Source organism: Lissotriton helveticus, chromosome 5_1 (assembly GCF_964261635.1).
Source record: "Lissotriton helveticus chromosome 5_1, aLisHel1.1, whole genome shotgun sequence".
Classification (NCBI taxonomy): domain Eukaryota; kingdom Metazoa; phylum Chordata; class Amphibia; order Caudata; family Salamandridae; genus Lissotriton; species Lissotriton helveticus.
This window is the reverse complement of record NC_136065.1, coordinates 677,613,971-677,632,063: the sequence shown is the minus strand read 5'-3', so window position 1 is coordinate 677,632,063 and position 18,093 is coordinate 677,613,971. Positions and strand designations below refer to the sequence as shown.

The 18,093-nt window shown below is 39.7% G+C and overlaps 1 protein-coding gene across 1 annotated transcript in view; it reads right to left on the bottom strand.

The window, feature by feature from the left end:
• LOC144753346 (neuropeptide FF receptor 1-like) overlaps window positions 1-18,093 on the bottom strand; it is a 1,025,672-nt gene that overhangs the window by 595,171 nt on the left and 412,408 nt on the right. Inside the window, exon 4 of the mRNA XM_078641070.1 lies at window positions 13,014-13,319. Within this exon, the coding sequence (XP_078497196.1) occupies window positions 13,014-13,272 (259 nt within the window). The 5' untranslated portion in view covers window positions 13,273-13,319. The remainder of the gene's footprint in view (window positions 1-13,013; window positions 13,320-18,093) is intronic.

The window sequence follows — 18,093 nt, the reverse complement described above, 5'->3', positions numbered from 1 at the left end:
CGGCGCTCCCATGCTGGCGCTAGCCTCACTTTGAATTACTAGAATCCTGCAGACCTCAGTTCCGGTGAAAGCACAGTGTGACCCGGTAGGAAAAATTGTTGCACCCCCTCCCCTTTTTGACTGATAGTTCAAACCACCGATCCTTTCCTTTGCCCTTTTAACGGAACTTTGGACTGCCTCCCCCTCTTTTACATTTTCTAGAGAAAACAAAACATTAACCACTACATTAGCATAGCAGTTGACACCAGAACTGTTTTCCAAATTGAAAACCAACAACATCTTCAACAGAATCCTTTTTGTTTCTGCTGTGACCCTGCTACAGCACAGGCATTGTCCCCAGCAGTAATTCTGCAATGCCGGTAAGAATAGCTGTGGTGCCTACTGGACTCACTCACCCCCGCGGCGCCCCACGCCGTTATTTGCTGGGCGGCAACTTACTAGACATCACTTTCGTGCCATCTAGATTTCAGCGCGTTCTGCTGCCTTGGAACTATTCGCACAACAGACTACTACTGACGACCCACCCCCAGGCAACATCTTCTGAATTTTCATAATTTGAAAGAACTAGTAACATGTCCTCATCAGGAATTCAAAAGAAATTGCCACGGTCTCTTCGTTGTTTAAATGTTTTTACTGTTTTTGTTTTGTTGTATATATTTATATGTTATTAAAGTTTTATATTCCTACTACTTTGTTGGAGTGCTATATATTTTTAATGTGACACATAATTGTAAAAACTTTGATGTACAAAGAGTCATTCCTAGAATCTTCCGCTTCAGGCTCGGTCCCCTCCCCAATCACAATACAGGATGGTTTTCAGATAGTAGGAACACGTGTGGTGTGACGGATCTCATCGGGTGTGGGCCTTGATCTACTATAACTCCTTTGAAGAGGGGTGAATCTTTACAGCTGGAGCCATAAACTACATCTGCAGGGCTAGCTGATAGCCTGGACAATCGGACACAGAGGAAGAGGAGTGTCAGAGGGTGCGGTAGTGAATAGGGCGAAAGGGAGGTGTCGGGCGGGCACAGAGTGTGATTCTCAGGGAAGAGCAGCGTAGATGGGGGGAGGTTTATTGCCCATGCATAAGACAGAGAGCGGGGGTGACCAGTGCCTGGGGAAGATGCTTGCGAGGGTGGGGAGCCATGCTACGAATCGACAGCGTGCAGAGAGTGGGTCTGGTCAAGGCATCTAAAATGGCTGCCGTGCACGACAAAAGTGTGGCATTTCAAAAAAGGCAAGATGGCGCAAACAATGTTTTTCAACACTTCCTCATTTCCTTCGAATCGAACGTTAACAGACGTTGGTGCATATTACCAAAGTTAAGCGATATTTATCGCTAACGATGCTTACCAACACATTTTTTACCGCTAAGCATCGTCAGAAATTATCGAAGATAAACCTTGCTATTATCAAGGTTTATCGCAAATGCGATAAAAAACGGCCGCAATGCATGAATATCGCTAAAAAGTCAGCGATATTCATGCATTACCGAGCTAATGCTCTTAGCCATGTTATCCACCTCCCATTGGATAACATGGCTAAGAACTGCTCAGGGCAGGTATAACTTTTTTGAGATATTCGCGCTTAGCGCGAATATCTCCAAAAGTTGGTAATAGGAGATAGATATCTTGCATGTTGTAATGCAAATTATTGTGGTATATGGAACTCATACCATAATCTCTCAGGAAAGCAGAAACTGATCCTTTTGGGACCGCCTGAAAAGGCCTACGGGGTGAGGGGTACTCTACTTTGCCCCCTTTTCACGTTCCGAACAATTTTATTTTACTCTCTTCTGTAATTACACAAAATAGCAGCGATAAGATGCATCGGAGACACACAGTGAGAGAAAGGAGGCCGGAGATGAAGAAGAGATGTCAAATACACATTGGAGATAATATAGTGGCAGAAGGGAAGTAAATATGAGTAAACTTACCATGTAACATAAAAATGTTGCACTCTATACTATAAGTCTCATTTTATACTACAATCACTTCGCTACAACCTCATAAATTAAAAATAAAAATGAATAATGTCTCAAACAATTTTTGATTTCTAAATATAAATTTATTCTTCAGAATTTTCTAAATTTGAAAGAACTAGTAACATGTCCTCATCAGCAATTTCCTCATGAAAAGTCTGCAATGATGATTCTTGTAACTCTATGGTCTCCAAACATTCGATACATTCGCCATCAACAGATTGATCAAAAAAATCATTCAAGTCATCTCCTCCTTGTGACAATATTTCATTATTGGTGCTGTCAATTTCAATCAATGTAGTGGAATCATTCAAGTCATCTCCTCCTTGTGACAATATTTCATTATTGGTGCTCTCAATTTCAATCAATGTAGTGGAATCATTCAAGTCATCTCCTCGTGACAATATTTCATTATTGGTGCTCTCAATTTCAATCAATGTAGTGGAATCATTCAAGTCATCTCCTCCTTGTGACAATATTTCATTATTGGTGCTGTCCATTTCAATCAATCTAATGGAATCATACAAGTCATCTCCTCCTTGTGACAATATTTCATTATTGGTGCTCTCAATTTCAATCAATGTAGTGGAATCATTCAAGTCATCTCCTCCTTGTGACAATATTTCATTATTGGTGCTGTCCATTTCAATCAATCTAATGGAATCATACAAGTCATCTTCTCCATGTGACAATATTTCATTATTGGTGCTCTCAATTTCAATCAATGTAGTGGACAATTCAAAAGAAATTGCCACGGTCTCTTCATTGTGAGCCATTTTATTTTGAAATTGCTTGCTGTAAATTGCAGAAAAAAATAATCACTTTCATTTATCGTTTTTAGTAATACATAATATAAAACTAACTTTATCAAGTATTTAGTATAACAGAAAGGACTGCAAATAAATAACAGAAAACATTTTTCAAATTATCTTCAAGTGTACAACATAGTTCCCCTTACAAATTAACAACTCACCTTTTTAAAAGTAGGAGAAGTGTTAGTACTGTGTAAATCAAACACCAGAAATTCACCACCAAAAATTCCTCACAAATGTACCTCAGACAGTAGTATCACAAAATGGCTGTGGTTTCCTCTCATTTGACATATATACATAACCAATTAACTTTCATCACACACAAATACAAAACCAAAGTAACATTTTAATTGGTTCTAAATTTCAACACTTTCAAATGTGTTTTCCCCATGCAATTTTCCATAGGACATTTACATACGTCTACAGCCTGAATGGCTGAACGGAATTACACCAAACTTGGCAAAATGGTACATCAAACCTAAGAGGTCAGGAAGGATCTACTATGCCCCCTTATGGTCATTTCCCCCTTCGCTTTGGCCTCCTCTTGTCTCTCGATCCTACCGAGAGACAAGATGGCGGCCGCTACGGACTGTTTGGAATGTTGACAGACGCCGGAGAACCAATCAGCTTCGCAAAGCTCCGTAACGCGAAAAGTACGCGAAGCGGAGCGCTGTTACAGATATATATCTTTTTTTGAACGTTAATTTCTCAAAATCCACTGGAGCACATATATTGAGACCTAGCAAAGGCACATCGGGCTACCAGTCCCTAATATTTTGCCAAGTTTCGTGCAAATCCATTCAGCCGTTCGATTATTGACATTTAGATACGTCTACAGCCTGAATGGCTGAACGGAATTACACCAAACTTGGCAAAATGGTACATCAAACCTAAGAGGTCAGGGAGGATCTACTATGCCCCCTTATCGTCATTTGCCCCTTCCCTTTCGCCTCCTCTTGTCTCTCGATCCTACCGAGAGACAAGATGGCGGCCGCTACGGACTGTTTGGAATGTTGACAGGCGCCGGAGAACCAATCAGCTTCGCTTCACAAAGCTCCGTTGCGCGAAAAGTACGCGAACTGGAGCGCTGCCCGGTCCGCTGTTACAGATATATATCTTTTTTTAAACGTTAATTTCTCAAAATGCACTGGAGCACATATATTGAGACCTACAAAAGGCACATCGGGCTACCAGTCCCTACAATTTTGCCAAGTTTCGTGCAAATCCATTCAGCCGTTCGGGCTAAAAGTGAGGCCAACCGCCCTATGGAAAACTCAATGTTAAAAACACGTTTTGGGACCCCCTTTTTTCTCGACCCCCCCTGGACGAACCCCCCCCCCAATTTTCAGGGGCTGCTCAGAAACATAATGTGCCATTTTCCTGAAAATTTCAGCCAATTCCGTCCACAAACGCCAAAGTTATTAGACATAGAATTTTCAAAAAACCCATAGAGAAAAAATCCTAACTATATATACCTACTGGCGACCGCCAGTAGGTAATATATATATATATATATATATATATATGCATATATATATATATATATATATATATATATATATGCATATATATATATATATATATATATATATATATATATATATATATATATATATATATGCAAAAAAGAAGGAGAGAACTCTGGGTAGTTCTCAAGTTTAGGTGGAAAGCAGCCCCTGTTAGAGCACTCTCAACACCAGCGACACTCTAGATCTGCTCACCTCCTATGCTTAAAAACTTTGATAGAAAAACAGACATTTGAGGTGAGCAGATCTAGAGTGTCGCTGGTGTTGGGAGTGCTCTAACAGGGGCTGCTTTCCACCTAAACTTGAGAACTACCGAGAGTTCTCTCCTTCTTTTTTGCATAATTTATGCGTCACTCTATGCCTGAAAGGGTTTTGTTTTGATATATATATATTAATAACCCTCATGCCATTACCGCAATATGCCATCAAGATATTACAAAAAATTGCAAACATAACAAAAACCAATAGCTCTAGCTAAACACTTATAAAGTCCCAAAGGCAAGACCTATTGGGTCTGCCAATGTTTGTTTTAAGTACTGCAAAATATCAGAGAAGATTTAGGGTTTGACATTCCTGAACCTGAGAATTAAGATGAATATTTGGGAACCATTGTTGCAGGTAATACACACTGTTTATCTTTACGAAATGTGTTTCCATAATTTAAGAAATATCTTGAAAGAGTTTCAGACACATTCTACTCAGTCTGTTAAAAGGAATTAATTGTTGGAAGGTATGTCCAAATTAAATTAAAGAAAGCATATGCAGCCTTCAATTCAATTCAGTACTTTATTTCGATTATAATATATCATCATAAAAGTACAAAAGACAGCAAGTTAAAATCACCAAATTACATTTGTAATTGAAGAATATACAGCCTTAATTTTGCATTTCAAATAGCAATTTACGCATCCCAAGCCCTCCTAAAAGTTTTCCGGGCACTTTATGAAGAAATACTAAAAGGTGAAGAGTGCACTGAGTTACTGTGAGTGATGGCGCTGATCATCGGATTTCTTTCGGATACTCCGTTTGATTGTCCTTGTGCTGCGTTCAAATCCCATGGAGCAGTTACTTCAGAAACCTGACATGTCTGATTGCTACTCAGGAAGATTGAAAAGGCACAGAAGTCTCTTATTTCAGACCCACCCTTTTCCAGACCAAAATTATTTGCATGAATTGTTGAAAAAGTGGTCACAAAAAAGAAAACTCTCAGAGCCTTTTAGGGGAACATCATAAATGGCACATTATGTTTTGAGACAGAACAGAGACAAAATCAGTTGTCACAATGCTGACAAGATGCAGAGTTAACAAGGCCATGTATATGACGGTCCTGCAGTTGGGGGGCAGCACATGTGGTAAAAAACTTGAACACCAGCAACCTCTTTTATGATCCAGATTCCAAAACCATGAATCAGGGGTCTGTGAAGAAAGACTATTGACATTCTAAAATCACTGGAAGACTGGAATCAGGATCAGTGGGTCTTACGAGTTGTGGAATAATGGTAGGAGATAGAATTGCATTCTCCTCCTGTGGAACCTCAGGTACAGATCACTCACATGCCTTAGGACAGGATAGAACTGTTGGGCATCCCAAAAATTATTTTCATTGCTAATAAAATAAGGGGCTAATGTGAAAGTTCCTTTCACTAGAGAGGTCAAGCTATACATTTCATTCTGTTTGTGGTACCAAAACCATCAGGGTTTGTAGCGTCAGTACTGTCTTTAAAATATTTAAACACATTTACTCAAACAAGATGATTCAATATGGTGTCTCTACAGGAATAAATCACACTTGTCTAATCAGGAATTTTATTATGAATTTAGACTTACTTTATGATTCAATATGGTGTCTATACAGGAATAAATCACACTTGTCTAATCAGGAATTTTATTATTAATTTAGACTTACTTTATGCTTACCCCTATGTGTCAATTCATCCGTGATCTCAAAGATTTATATTTTTTGCTGTAGGAGAGGAGATTTCCAGTTCTCTCTCAATTCAATCTGTCCTTATTACCCAGGACCTCTACAAAGAGGTTAGCTTCAATTGTAGCTTTTTTACAACTGCAAGGAATTTAGTTATTTGTATATTTAAATGCTAAACTAATGTCTACATCGTTTTTCTGTAACACACAGAAATATACTAAAATGCGTGCCAGACTACAAAGCTTTCGTTTTCTTCTAAGCAAAGAAAAATTTAATTCAATGCCAGCTCAGGACAGATTATTCATTGGAGCTAGGTTCAGGACAAATATAAACAGGGTCCTTTCTCCCCTAGACAGAATCAATGCTTTCCTACAACAACAACATAAGACTGGCAGTGCTACATGTCAGCAACAATGGGGTTGTTTCATGTGCTTGCTTGAATCTGTAGCCTGTGCTATATCATGTGCTGACTCATTGGGATCCACCAAATATGAACTCCAGATAGAAGGTACCTAAGATGAAGAAAGAACTGTTCTGGTAACTGGACTCAAATCTCGAAGAAGGTATATCTCCAGATGTTCCTCTCCCAAAAGCAGTAATTGTAGATGTCAGACTATAGGAAAGGGGGCAAGATTGGAGAACTCAGTAATGCGGTATCAGAGATCTCTGAGAGAGTTTGCACACCCATCCAATTGAAAACAATTAACAACAGCAGTGTTGAGAGCACTCCTAGTGTTTGCTCCTCTCTTGGTTGGTTAAGCAATGCTAATCCACATGACAGACAAGTGACTTGTACATAATTGAATCGTCAAAGAGGCACAATCTGTAAGGCTTTAAAAAACATAGCAAGGAAAGCAGTGTGTGGACAGAAGGTAATCTAATATCTTTATTAGTAAAGTAACTAGTGGGCATGTGAAATCAAATCACCTAAGCAGGAGTCCTATTCTTAGCAGGTTTGCACCCATAACAGGAAGTATTTCTGAGATTGTCTTGGAAATGGAATTGCCCTGCTTTGACCTGCTTGGATCCAAGGTGCGCCCTATTAGAAATATCAGATACACTGAAATTCATTGCAGACAAAGGCAGAAAAGCAGTATTAATTATTTGTGCTCGATTTGTCATCTGCGTTTGACACCATTTCCCATGAGATACTTTTGACTTGAATAAAATCTAGTGTCATTTCAAATATCGTCTTGGCATGGATTACATCTTTCCTGACTAATCGCAGGTAAGCGGTATCATTGGGCACCTTCCTTTCTCCAGAATGAACAATTACAGCTGGAGTACCACAGGGCTCTTCCCTCAGCCAGCTACTATTCAATATCTATATGTGCCCTCCTTTCTCTCTCATTTTGTCATTTGGAATTGAAGTAACATTGTACGCTGATGACACTCAACTGATCCCATCCCTGGACAAAGCTTCTACGTCAGCAGAGGCTAACTTCAAGCTCTGCTTTTCAGCAGTCCTCCAGTGGATGAAAGATAACCATCTACGGTGTCATACGGACAAGACAGAAATCCTCTTGATAGGGAAAGACAATCCCCATCAACCCAGAACCTGGTGGCCGGAGGAGGTCACAGCACCACCCTCCACTGTCGAAATAGCAAAAAATCTGGGACTAATATTCTATGCTTCCCTCTCTTTCAAACCAAATGCACTAAAAGTGGTAGGGACCTGTTTTGGGTTAATCAAAACTCTAAGAAAATTCTTTGATTTGATCCCCATAACGGCTAGAAAAACAGTGGCGGTGGCGTTGATCCTATCACGCCTAGACTATTGTAACAGCCTTTTCACTGGGATCAATAAATCAACACTGAAGAGACTACAAGTGGTCCATCACGCGGCAGCCCGGCTAGTCCTGAAACTTCCTCGCAGGGCCTCCACATCGGCTGCTCTGAAATCTCTACACTGGCTCCCCTTATATATAATAGAATGTTATTGATGTGGGAACCTATCCGGGATATGCATTTAGGAGATAATGATGAGTAAGAGCACTTTCAGCCAATTTGGCGGTTTAGGACAAGGGGCATAGCAAAGTCCAATGATTAAGGCATATTAAACTTTGCTGGAGTTTGGGCAGATCGCATATATTTCCAGATATATAGTTTAATGAGGCCTTGGCTAACTGGGCAGAGGTGAAGAGCTGGTCATCCCAGTTAGTACGCACCCAGTCTCAGCCTCTGCTGAATGCCATGTATGAGGACAAACAAAAAAATAATTTTATTTCAAATCCTTCTAATCACTTTCAGAGCAGCACGCTAACTGGGACCAACCTACCTATCAATTAGATTTATCCCTTACACTACAAATAGGACTCTCAGATCTTCCTCAGCGCACCTTCTAAAAAAAACTGCTATAGATATAAGACCAGAGGAGGGAAAACAGCAACAGTGTTAGGCACCAACTCTTGGAACCTTATGCCTCTCGAACTGAGATGCCTTGAAACAGATAGACAGTTTAGGAAGGCGTTAAAGACTTGGATCTTTGGCATATCAGATGAAGCCTCTTACACTCTTATATAGGTTCCACCTTTCTCTCTCCTGTATGACCGTAACTGGATAGTGCCAGAATGATCCTTTTGGAGTGACAGTATGCGCTTTATAAGTTCATGATTCAATTCAATTCAAGGTGGATGACATCCTTTCAGGGTTCAATCAATCAATCATGCATTTATAAAGCATGCTACATACCCGTGAGGGTCTCAAGGTGCTGGGGGGGGCTGCTACAGATCGAAGAGCCAGGTCTTGAGAAGTCTTCTGAAGGCTAGCAGGTCCTGGGTTTGTCGTAGGCTGGCAGGGAGATCGCTCCAGGTCTTGGTGGCGAGGTAGGAGAAGGATCTGCCACCAGCGGTGGTTTTCCGGATACGAGGAACTGTGGCGAGGTCGAGGGTGGCAGAGCGGAGGTTGCGGGTGGGGGTGTGGCAGCTGAGACGGTTGTTGAGGTATGATGGTCCGGTGTTTTATGCTCTGATTAATTGCCAAGTGACTTGCAGTTTATGGATACCCTATTGTCAGTGACTATAGAAGTCGACATATGCATGTGTCCCATTTCCCTCCTCCATAAGGTGCTCAGGAAGGTACAGCAGCAGAAGAGCCATGTGTTTTATAACCCTATTCTCGCCTAGGAGGCAATGGTTTATTTTGTTGGACAAATTAGTTGTGGGTTCACCAGTGCATCATCCAATAATAACAACTCTGTTTGTTGGCTAGATATTCGATAAATGTGTTTCTAGTGAATCACTAGACCCATCCCCATGGGCACTCCCTTGTCTCCTCACTATGCAAAATGAGGATTTCAACACAATTTTTCATTTTCAAAGATTTCTTTTTTTTTTTTTTTTTTTATGATTTCCGCAATTATTGTCCATTGCTAGTTCATCAATTTTTCATTCTCATACATGAGGCATTATTATAATTGAATCCAATGCATTTCGGGCAGTCCATTACAGCCCTTCATCAGGGAATAACAATGCCTGGTCTATCCCTTCCTGGTCTTTGTTAAAAAAGCGATAAGCTTAGTTGGTGTAAACCCTGGTATACGTTCGTCTCTTCATACCGCTACCTCGGGTTTCTTCCCTTACCAAGTAAAGAAATGCATTGGATTCAATTATAATAATGCCTCATGTATGACAATGAAAAATTGATGAACTAGCAATGGACAATAATTGCGGAAATCATAAAAAAAAATAAAAAAAAAGTAAAAGAAATCTTTGAAATTGAAAAATTTTGTTGAAATCCTCATTTCAATTGTGTTGAAATCCTCATTTTGCATAGTGAGGAGACAAGGGAGTGCCCATGGGGATGGGTCTAGTGATTCACTAGAAACACATTTATCGACTAAGTTTTGACGTCCAGGGATGACAGACGTTACCCGTGGAGCACCCATAAAATCAACAAAACTTTGAAGAAATTCACGAAAAATTGCGCTGTGCACCAATCTCTAGCTAATAGTTTGTTGGCTAGATATTCCCACAACAACTCTAATTAAATTATGTTTAGTGACTTGGAATCAAAAAGGGTGGATTTACAACAGGTGGCTTGTCCAAAGGAAGTAGCAGAATGCATTCCAAAACATAGAAAACAAGACACATTCTTTTCACACAGAAGGCAATGGAAATTTTTCCATAAAATGGTGTTCATTGAAACATCTAAAAGTAATCTTTTCTAATCCTGAGAAAAGTCTCTCAAAGTCCAATGGGCAGCAATAAAGTCTATCAGAGAATGAGTGTCTAAAATAGAAAATGTATTGAGAAGAGTGGCCACAGAAGTTCTTTTGATCAAAGGAGGCCAGTAGTTTGTTCCACAATAACCGCCTGGAGTGTCCCTTTATTGCTTAGGGGTGTACAAAATGCTCCATTTGACCTTTTGAAGTCAGCTCTATTTCCATATTTGTCAGCTAAGGTGGCATTTTTATTAGCCATTAAAGCTAAACACTGGGGGTGTTCGAAGCCTGGTTAATAGATGAACCTTACCATATGATCCTACCAGATAAACACTTAGGTCTGGCCTCCTGTCCAGGCTAAAGGTCTATTTCACATTTAATTTGGAGCAAGATATTATTGGCCAGTGTTTGCAATAAATGATGTGCCACAGTTTGCTTGATGTTACAAGAGCATTGCTAATATACCTAGTTCATCTGAAATGTTTTCCATCGGCTAGATCTTTCTTAGTCACGTTGTAACAAATGATAAAGCTCACAAACCATCCACTGCTGCAGTTAGCCGCTGTGTCAATCTGCAGCAATCTTGATGAATTCCAAGGATGAAAGGTCTCCTATTGCCGTAGTGATTGGAAGTAGATCAACTAGAGGTCTTGCGGACTCTGGTAAATGCAAATGGCATCTCTATGTTAAAAATATTTAGATCAGCCACCTGGGCTGCATATATTCTTTCCTATAATCTATGGTGTTTCTTCTAACAAAGATGGTCAGTTTTCAGAAGCTGTGTTGCCCACAGTGAATGAAAGGCTGTATGAACAAAGATCTCTTTACGGAATAAAGTGGGGCTTTGCATTTAGATATCTGTGTATGCTACCCACTGAAATTTCACCAAAAGGTTCAGCTTTGTATATCCTCATGAATAAGGGCTGTGACAATATGAGAAGGTAATGCTACTTACTGGTAATGTTCATTACTTTGAGTCTGCCTCATTATAGTTCTATAATCTCACCTTCCCAAAAGGGTATTAAAAGTCTAGTATACCACATATGCAGGATGTTTGGAGGGTAGGTGGAGGTTACTTATTGAGAATAATAAAGGAAATTGAAGAAATAGTGATTTAATATTCAATGTAAGTACAGGTTAGAAGGCTAGTAAATGCCTATATCTCGGGTAAGGCCCAATCTCACCGAGTCTGTAATGACGGTGACAAGGAAGATCGTGATTCAAACTAATGAAGATTACTGGTAAGTAATGCTTAGTTTATGAGTGTTCAACTAATTTGCAGGATTTCTCTTGGTACTGATCTGACATTCCTTTGAAAATGCCATTTGAAGTCTTTCAAATGAATGTGCAATAGATGCACAATGTGCATATGTTACATGTAGATCACAAGTAGATCACCCAGTTACAGATATCAGCTTTCGGAAGAACAGGAGCACTGAATCAATGTATGACTACTTCTGAGTGGAAGTCACAATGGCTTTTCCAGCCATTGCCATAGTAGGATAAGGAATTCTTCCTAACATATTGAGAACCATGACCCCAACTCATACTTTGCAGAAAAGCGTTCAAGATTCTGTTGTTTTAGGCCACCGATATACTTATGGCTAAGTATTTCAAATTGCTTTTGTGCTATTCTTTTATTTTAGGTGCCGTATAAATAGCATTGATTGACTCGCAAGTTCAACTCAACAAGTAGGCGCTCTCCCTGACAAAACTGCTCAGCTGCTGTGTTTATTGGAGTTGTGAGAAATTGCAAATATTTTCCTCTTCAACTTTGAGCTTCTAAAAACAATTTAGCAATCTTTGAGAGCATCAGGTATCTGATAAAGTTTCACAAAACACAAATAGCAGTAGAAACCATGATAAAACTGTTTTGTGCTAGGAAAGGTCAGAAAAAACAACAAAAATGGAAGGACTGTTTTAAAAAAACATTTCCAAGAAAAGTATCCTGAACACAGTTTTTAAAAATGATCAAAGAGAATAGTTTTCCAAATGTACCTAGCTTCGAATAGTTTCTCAAATAACCCTAACTTCAGGGACAGAGTTTAAAACTTCATCCACTCCTACTTTGCAGATCTTTTACTTTTTGAAAATCACATACGTTTCTAAAGAGAAAGCCCAATGGAAGTAATAAGATAATGAGAGAGTAGTGGAATATTGTTAAAGTATCTCAACGAGTTTAACAGTTGCGAGAAATGTATTACTGCATCTTCAGAATGTGTGTAACAATTTAACAAATGTAAAATAAGTGATTTTAGTAATAGTATGTTATTGAACAGCCTCGTGACATTCTAGAATTCATCAACCATAGGAGGACAGATCAGGAAATTAACTGATAAATCATAGAGGCTAATCATTTTAATTGCAAGAATTACAGATGCTTGTGTTAACCTAGTATAACAGGCCACTGAGGATAAAATCTATATTTGTATCTTAAAACACAAATGGAAATTTGCATGTGATGAGTGATATTGCAAGCTTCCAAATGCCTATCTCCTAATATTAAATATTTGATACAAACTTTGCATGTGTTCTCATTCAAATGAAACATTAAAAGAAACCATAAATGGGAACATTATCTCTTAGTTTCCTTCCATCTTTCCCTCACCTGTAATGAGGTTGTCCACTAGTGTGGTTGGCATGCAGAAGATGCCCACAAGTAGGTCGCTGACGGCTAAGTTGAGGATAAACATGTTGGTGACTGTTCTCATCAGCCTGTTCTTTAGCACGATGAAGCACACCAGCATGTTCCCAATCATGCACATGAGAAAGATGAAGATGTAGGCAAGGATAAACATGGCTGCCACAGGTGTGGCATGCTGATAGTAGAAGGAATAGGTAAAGTTCTTGAATACACCATGGCTCATATTCTTGATACCAGGAAAGCTGAGATTGTAGAAAGATTTTGCGGAACCTGGAGAAAGAAAGAGAAAGCACATATTTGCTCTGAGTATCCTTGTCAATACTAATTCAGTATGTAGTAGAAGCTGATATTGTTTTTATTAACACACTACATTAACAATGCAGGTTTTTCAAATTGTTTTAATTTCATCTTTAATTTTGTTCCAATCTTACAAAAACCCATGGAAAATAATCAATATACTTTATTGTAAAGCAAAGAAATTCAATAATATACTACAACCAAAACTTCAGGAAATAACAAATCAAAGAACTCTAGATTATGATATTTAGTACAAGACAGCAAACACAGAATAATAGCATCATTAGTTACATTGAGAGATCTCATAATTCTTAAGCTTAGCTTTGCAATAAAACAACTAAATGTCACAATTGCTCAGCACACAATTGACCAATATGAACTAATGGGGTAACCCAAAATACGTCTAAGGACCATGGGTACAGTTTATCATGAAAAACAAGAGGTCCTGACGTAGCCCCTTCAGCTGCTCTGGTCGGAAGAAGGGGACGTGACTCTAGCAATTAATTGGCTGAGTCACTATCAAAATCCTCCACAAAATGATTCACACAGAAGAGAACAAAACATTCATACAATGACACCAGAGAAAAAGACACAGTTAGCTGTATTTTATAGACAAAATCTTTTACGGAAAAGCAGAATCAATAGGATATTCCCAATTATATCAATATGCGGTTACTCTAGAAAAGGGTGCAAGGAGAAAGTGCTCCTATGTGAAGTGAGTGAGAGAAAATCAAAGAGAAAAAAGTCAGAAAACATAGTATTATCATTTCATATATTAGACACTGACTGGACAATGCAAAACCAGTGTACTTTGGCCTGCCTACACAGTAATTACTGATCCTTTCTTCCTTATTTGTTACACAGACTGATGCTGGAAAAACACAATGCATCATCAGAATACTGAGACCAGTAAGACATGTTACAGGCCATGAGATGGGGAGTGTCTCTCCTGTGTGAATACTTTTGTGAAAGATTTTGGCAGGGACTCAGCCAATTAATTTCTAGTGTCACGTCCCTTTTGTCTCTACCCACGAGAGCAACTGAAGGGGCTTCGTGGGGACATCTTGTTTTTCACAACACACAATTGAAGAATTCAAAAGATAGTTAGTTCCCTTGTGCGCCAATTGCAATTGATCGTTTCCCTGCAGGTCTTTTCCAAGGTTTAGATATGCCCAATTTCTAAGTATATGCTATAATAAAAGCAGGTTACAGCAATAAACTCAAATATTAAACAATAAAGTAATACGAAGATTTAAATTGCTTGCTTATGTAGTCAGTCAAACGAAAGAACTGCCTACTGTTGTTTTAGATGGTTTTTAAATTCACGTCGTAGCCGAGTGGAAAAAAAAAATCTGTAACTTTCTTCCTTAATCCCTTAATCGGTGTAGATTAATATTCTGTTCTTATGAAAGAGTTCAGTAAAAGAACAATCTTGGAAAATGTAACAAATTACATCACACATGATAAATTCCAGCATTATTGTTTAGATCAATTCCCTAGGTTCTCTAAATTGTATATTATTCTAATGAGTAAGGCACTTTTGGAAGTAGTTATAAATGCCAGCTTTTCCAATAATAGAACTACCTTTCAATGTGACCTCAAGCTCCCCTATCAAGCATTGCTACTTTTTTGATTATTGCCAAAGTAGTTGTTTTCATATATCCTTTAACTCTGAGTCCCCCATGTGTACAGTTAGGTCCATACTATGCTACCTGGGTTTGATGCACTTTCCCGCCCCATGAATTATCTGAGACTGTTCTAGTCCTTCTGTCGAGTTCCCATTAAGTCTGCATTGTACTACAGTTAGTTTGAATTTTACAGTCATGTCTTTTGGTTCAGATGCCCGATGTTAAGTATGGTCAAGTGAACCTCCACCTAGGTAACATTTCATGCACCTTCTTCAGTCTTTTCTTTTGTAACTGCTTGACATGACATCAGAGCATTATTGTGTGTGCTTTGTAATACTGGCTCAGTGGTGGTTCAGGTAATAAAATTGCGGATTTGCATTCTAAGAACATGAACACAAGTAATGGTTTAGGGAAAGCTGGTTTACCAAGATTTCACCACACCATTGATAATCCTATTACACAAGAGTACACCCTCTTTGATAGGTCAGAAATCGAAGGATACTACAGGCAATCACCATTTTATATAATTAATATTTGTCTCATAAAGACAGAAACCTTTCCTTATATGACTGAGCAGCTGTTAGGGGCTTAAAGTCTCCATCACTCTCGGAGTTGAATCAGTGTAACGTTTTCATTGCATTCAACTATAAAGAGAAAGTGTTCTCTTTCACAGTTCATTTTCTAGGTTTAACTATCTTTGGGCACCTTACGCATTGGCTACATTCACCTTATAGGAAACCCATGTGCCTCCACCTCAACTGATCTACTAGAGACCAAACAAGTGGAAACTGCAATTCTTTACTTAGGACGGAGCGTGTTGCCTACTTTTTGTTAGAATTAGCAGGGTGCATTTAATGTTCAGTGCTCTGTGCAATTAGCTTCCAAACCACGGATGATAACACCTATTTTTTTGTTATGCATGAGGGCAGGTATTGCTGTACATAGTGATTATATTCTGGTACATTGTGGTTAGAGATGCCTGAGCAGACCCTAGATAGATGAGTGGAGGTAGAAGATGTTGACATATTCACACATACTCTAGAATAGGGTACTTGTAGAAAAATAGAAGCTAGGGTTTAACCCAGGCTGGAGGAGCTGGTGCATTTTCAGTATAACATGTGGTTTTTCGTGTGGGTAACTATAAGAAGCAGATCCTACTCTCCTACATTTCGTCTGAAGAATATGAGTGAGAGGACTAGTTTCAGTTCAAATGCATAAACAACAGTTGATGGACAGAATGCAGAACAATGTCATACATTCACCCCAGTACAGAGATCTGGGCTTAAATCAATAGTTTTTTTGCTCACCATACCGTTCCAATTTGAACCCAGCCATATGCAAATCAGTCTTGACCCTGTGCCTCATGGGAACAGTCCAGCCCGAACTGCCAAGCCAGGTCCTACCTGGACTGGATAGAAGCATCCTAGGATCGATTTTGGGGTTTCACCCCTCTTCAGCCAGGATAGCTTGATTCCAGTGGCATGGAGAGCACAGGACCCACGTCTGGGCATATCCTTCCCACTCGGAGTGACTAATGCAAAAACAATAGTTGATGAACAGAATGCAGAACAATGCCATATATTCACCCCAGTACAGAGAGCTGGGCCTAAATCCATTGTTTTTTTGCTCTCCATGCCGTTTCAGTTTGAACCCAGCCATATGCAAATCAGTCCTGACCCTGTGCCTCATGGGAACAGTCCAGCCCGAACTGCTAAGCCAGGTCCTCCCTGGACTGGAAACAAGCATCCTAGGACGGGTTTTGGGTTTCACCCCTCTTCAGCCAGGATAGCTTGATTCCAGTGGCATGGAGAGCACAGGACCCACGTCTGGGCATACTCTTCCCACTCGGGGTGACAAAAGCAAAAACAACAGTTGATGTACAGAATGCAGAACAATGTCATACATTCAGCCCAGTACAGAGATCTGGACCTAAATCCATTGCTTTTTGCTCACCATGCCGTTCCAGTTTGAACCCACCCATATGGCCAGGTCTAAACTGGGGTGGCATGGTGAGCAAAAGACTGATGGATTTAACCCAGATCTCTTGACTGGGGGTGAATGTTTTGATTTGTTCGGCATTCCGTCCATCAATTGCGTTTCTTTTGCTTTCTCGCCCTAAGTGCGCCAGGTATGCCCAGACGTGGGTCCTGGGCTCACTGTGCCACTGGAATCAAGCTATCCTGGCTGAAGAGGGGTGAAACCCCGAAACCGGTCCTAGAATGCTTGTTCCGGTTCAAGGAGGACCTGGCTTGGCAGTTCGGGCTGGACTGTTCCCATGAGGCACAGGGTCAAGACTGTTTTGCATATGGCCAGGCCTAGACTGGGGTGGCATGGTGAGCAAACAAATGATGGATTTTACCCAGATCTCTTGACTGTGGGTGAATGTTTTGATTTGTTCTGCATTCTGTCCATCAATTGTGTTTCTTTTGCTTTCTCGCACTAAGTGCGCCAAGTATGCCCAGACGTGGGTCCTGGACTCACTGTGCCACTGGAATCAAGCTATCCTGGTGGGGAATCCTATTTGCACAGTTCAAGAATAGCTGTTGCATTGACTGATCCAACAATTTACATCAAGTTCATATCTTGGTGAATGTAAAATTCCATTAATTCCAGTGATTCCTTATGGTCGGATTCAGGAGTGATCCGCATAGACGCGTTTCGGTGGTAATTAACAAATAAAAACCCACCTTCCTTCGGATAAAAGGATACGGGATTTTTTTCTCCCTCCTCGGAGTACTAACAATGTGTATAATCTATGGAGTGGGAAAACATGCAAAGAGGTATTTACATTTCTATATCTTCTAATTTAATGTCCCACCCTCCAATCTAAAGTTCTCTGTTCATCTTTATTACACAAATATTAGAGACTCACACTGCACCTGCTCTTTTAGCTCATCCACTCTACAATCTCCTGTTGGTATACAATCTCTTTTGGTGGTTATATATTACCTAAGATCCTATTTATTAAACTACCCATGTCTTGAGAAGGAAATCTACCCCTTTCATTCGCACAAACCATGCATACAAATTCATTCATATGTGCATTAAGAAAAATGACACTCATCAGTCTTAGTGATGTGTATCCAGTTGTATTGGAACAGTTATATAAAAGCTGTGGT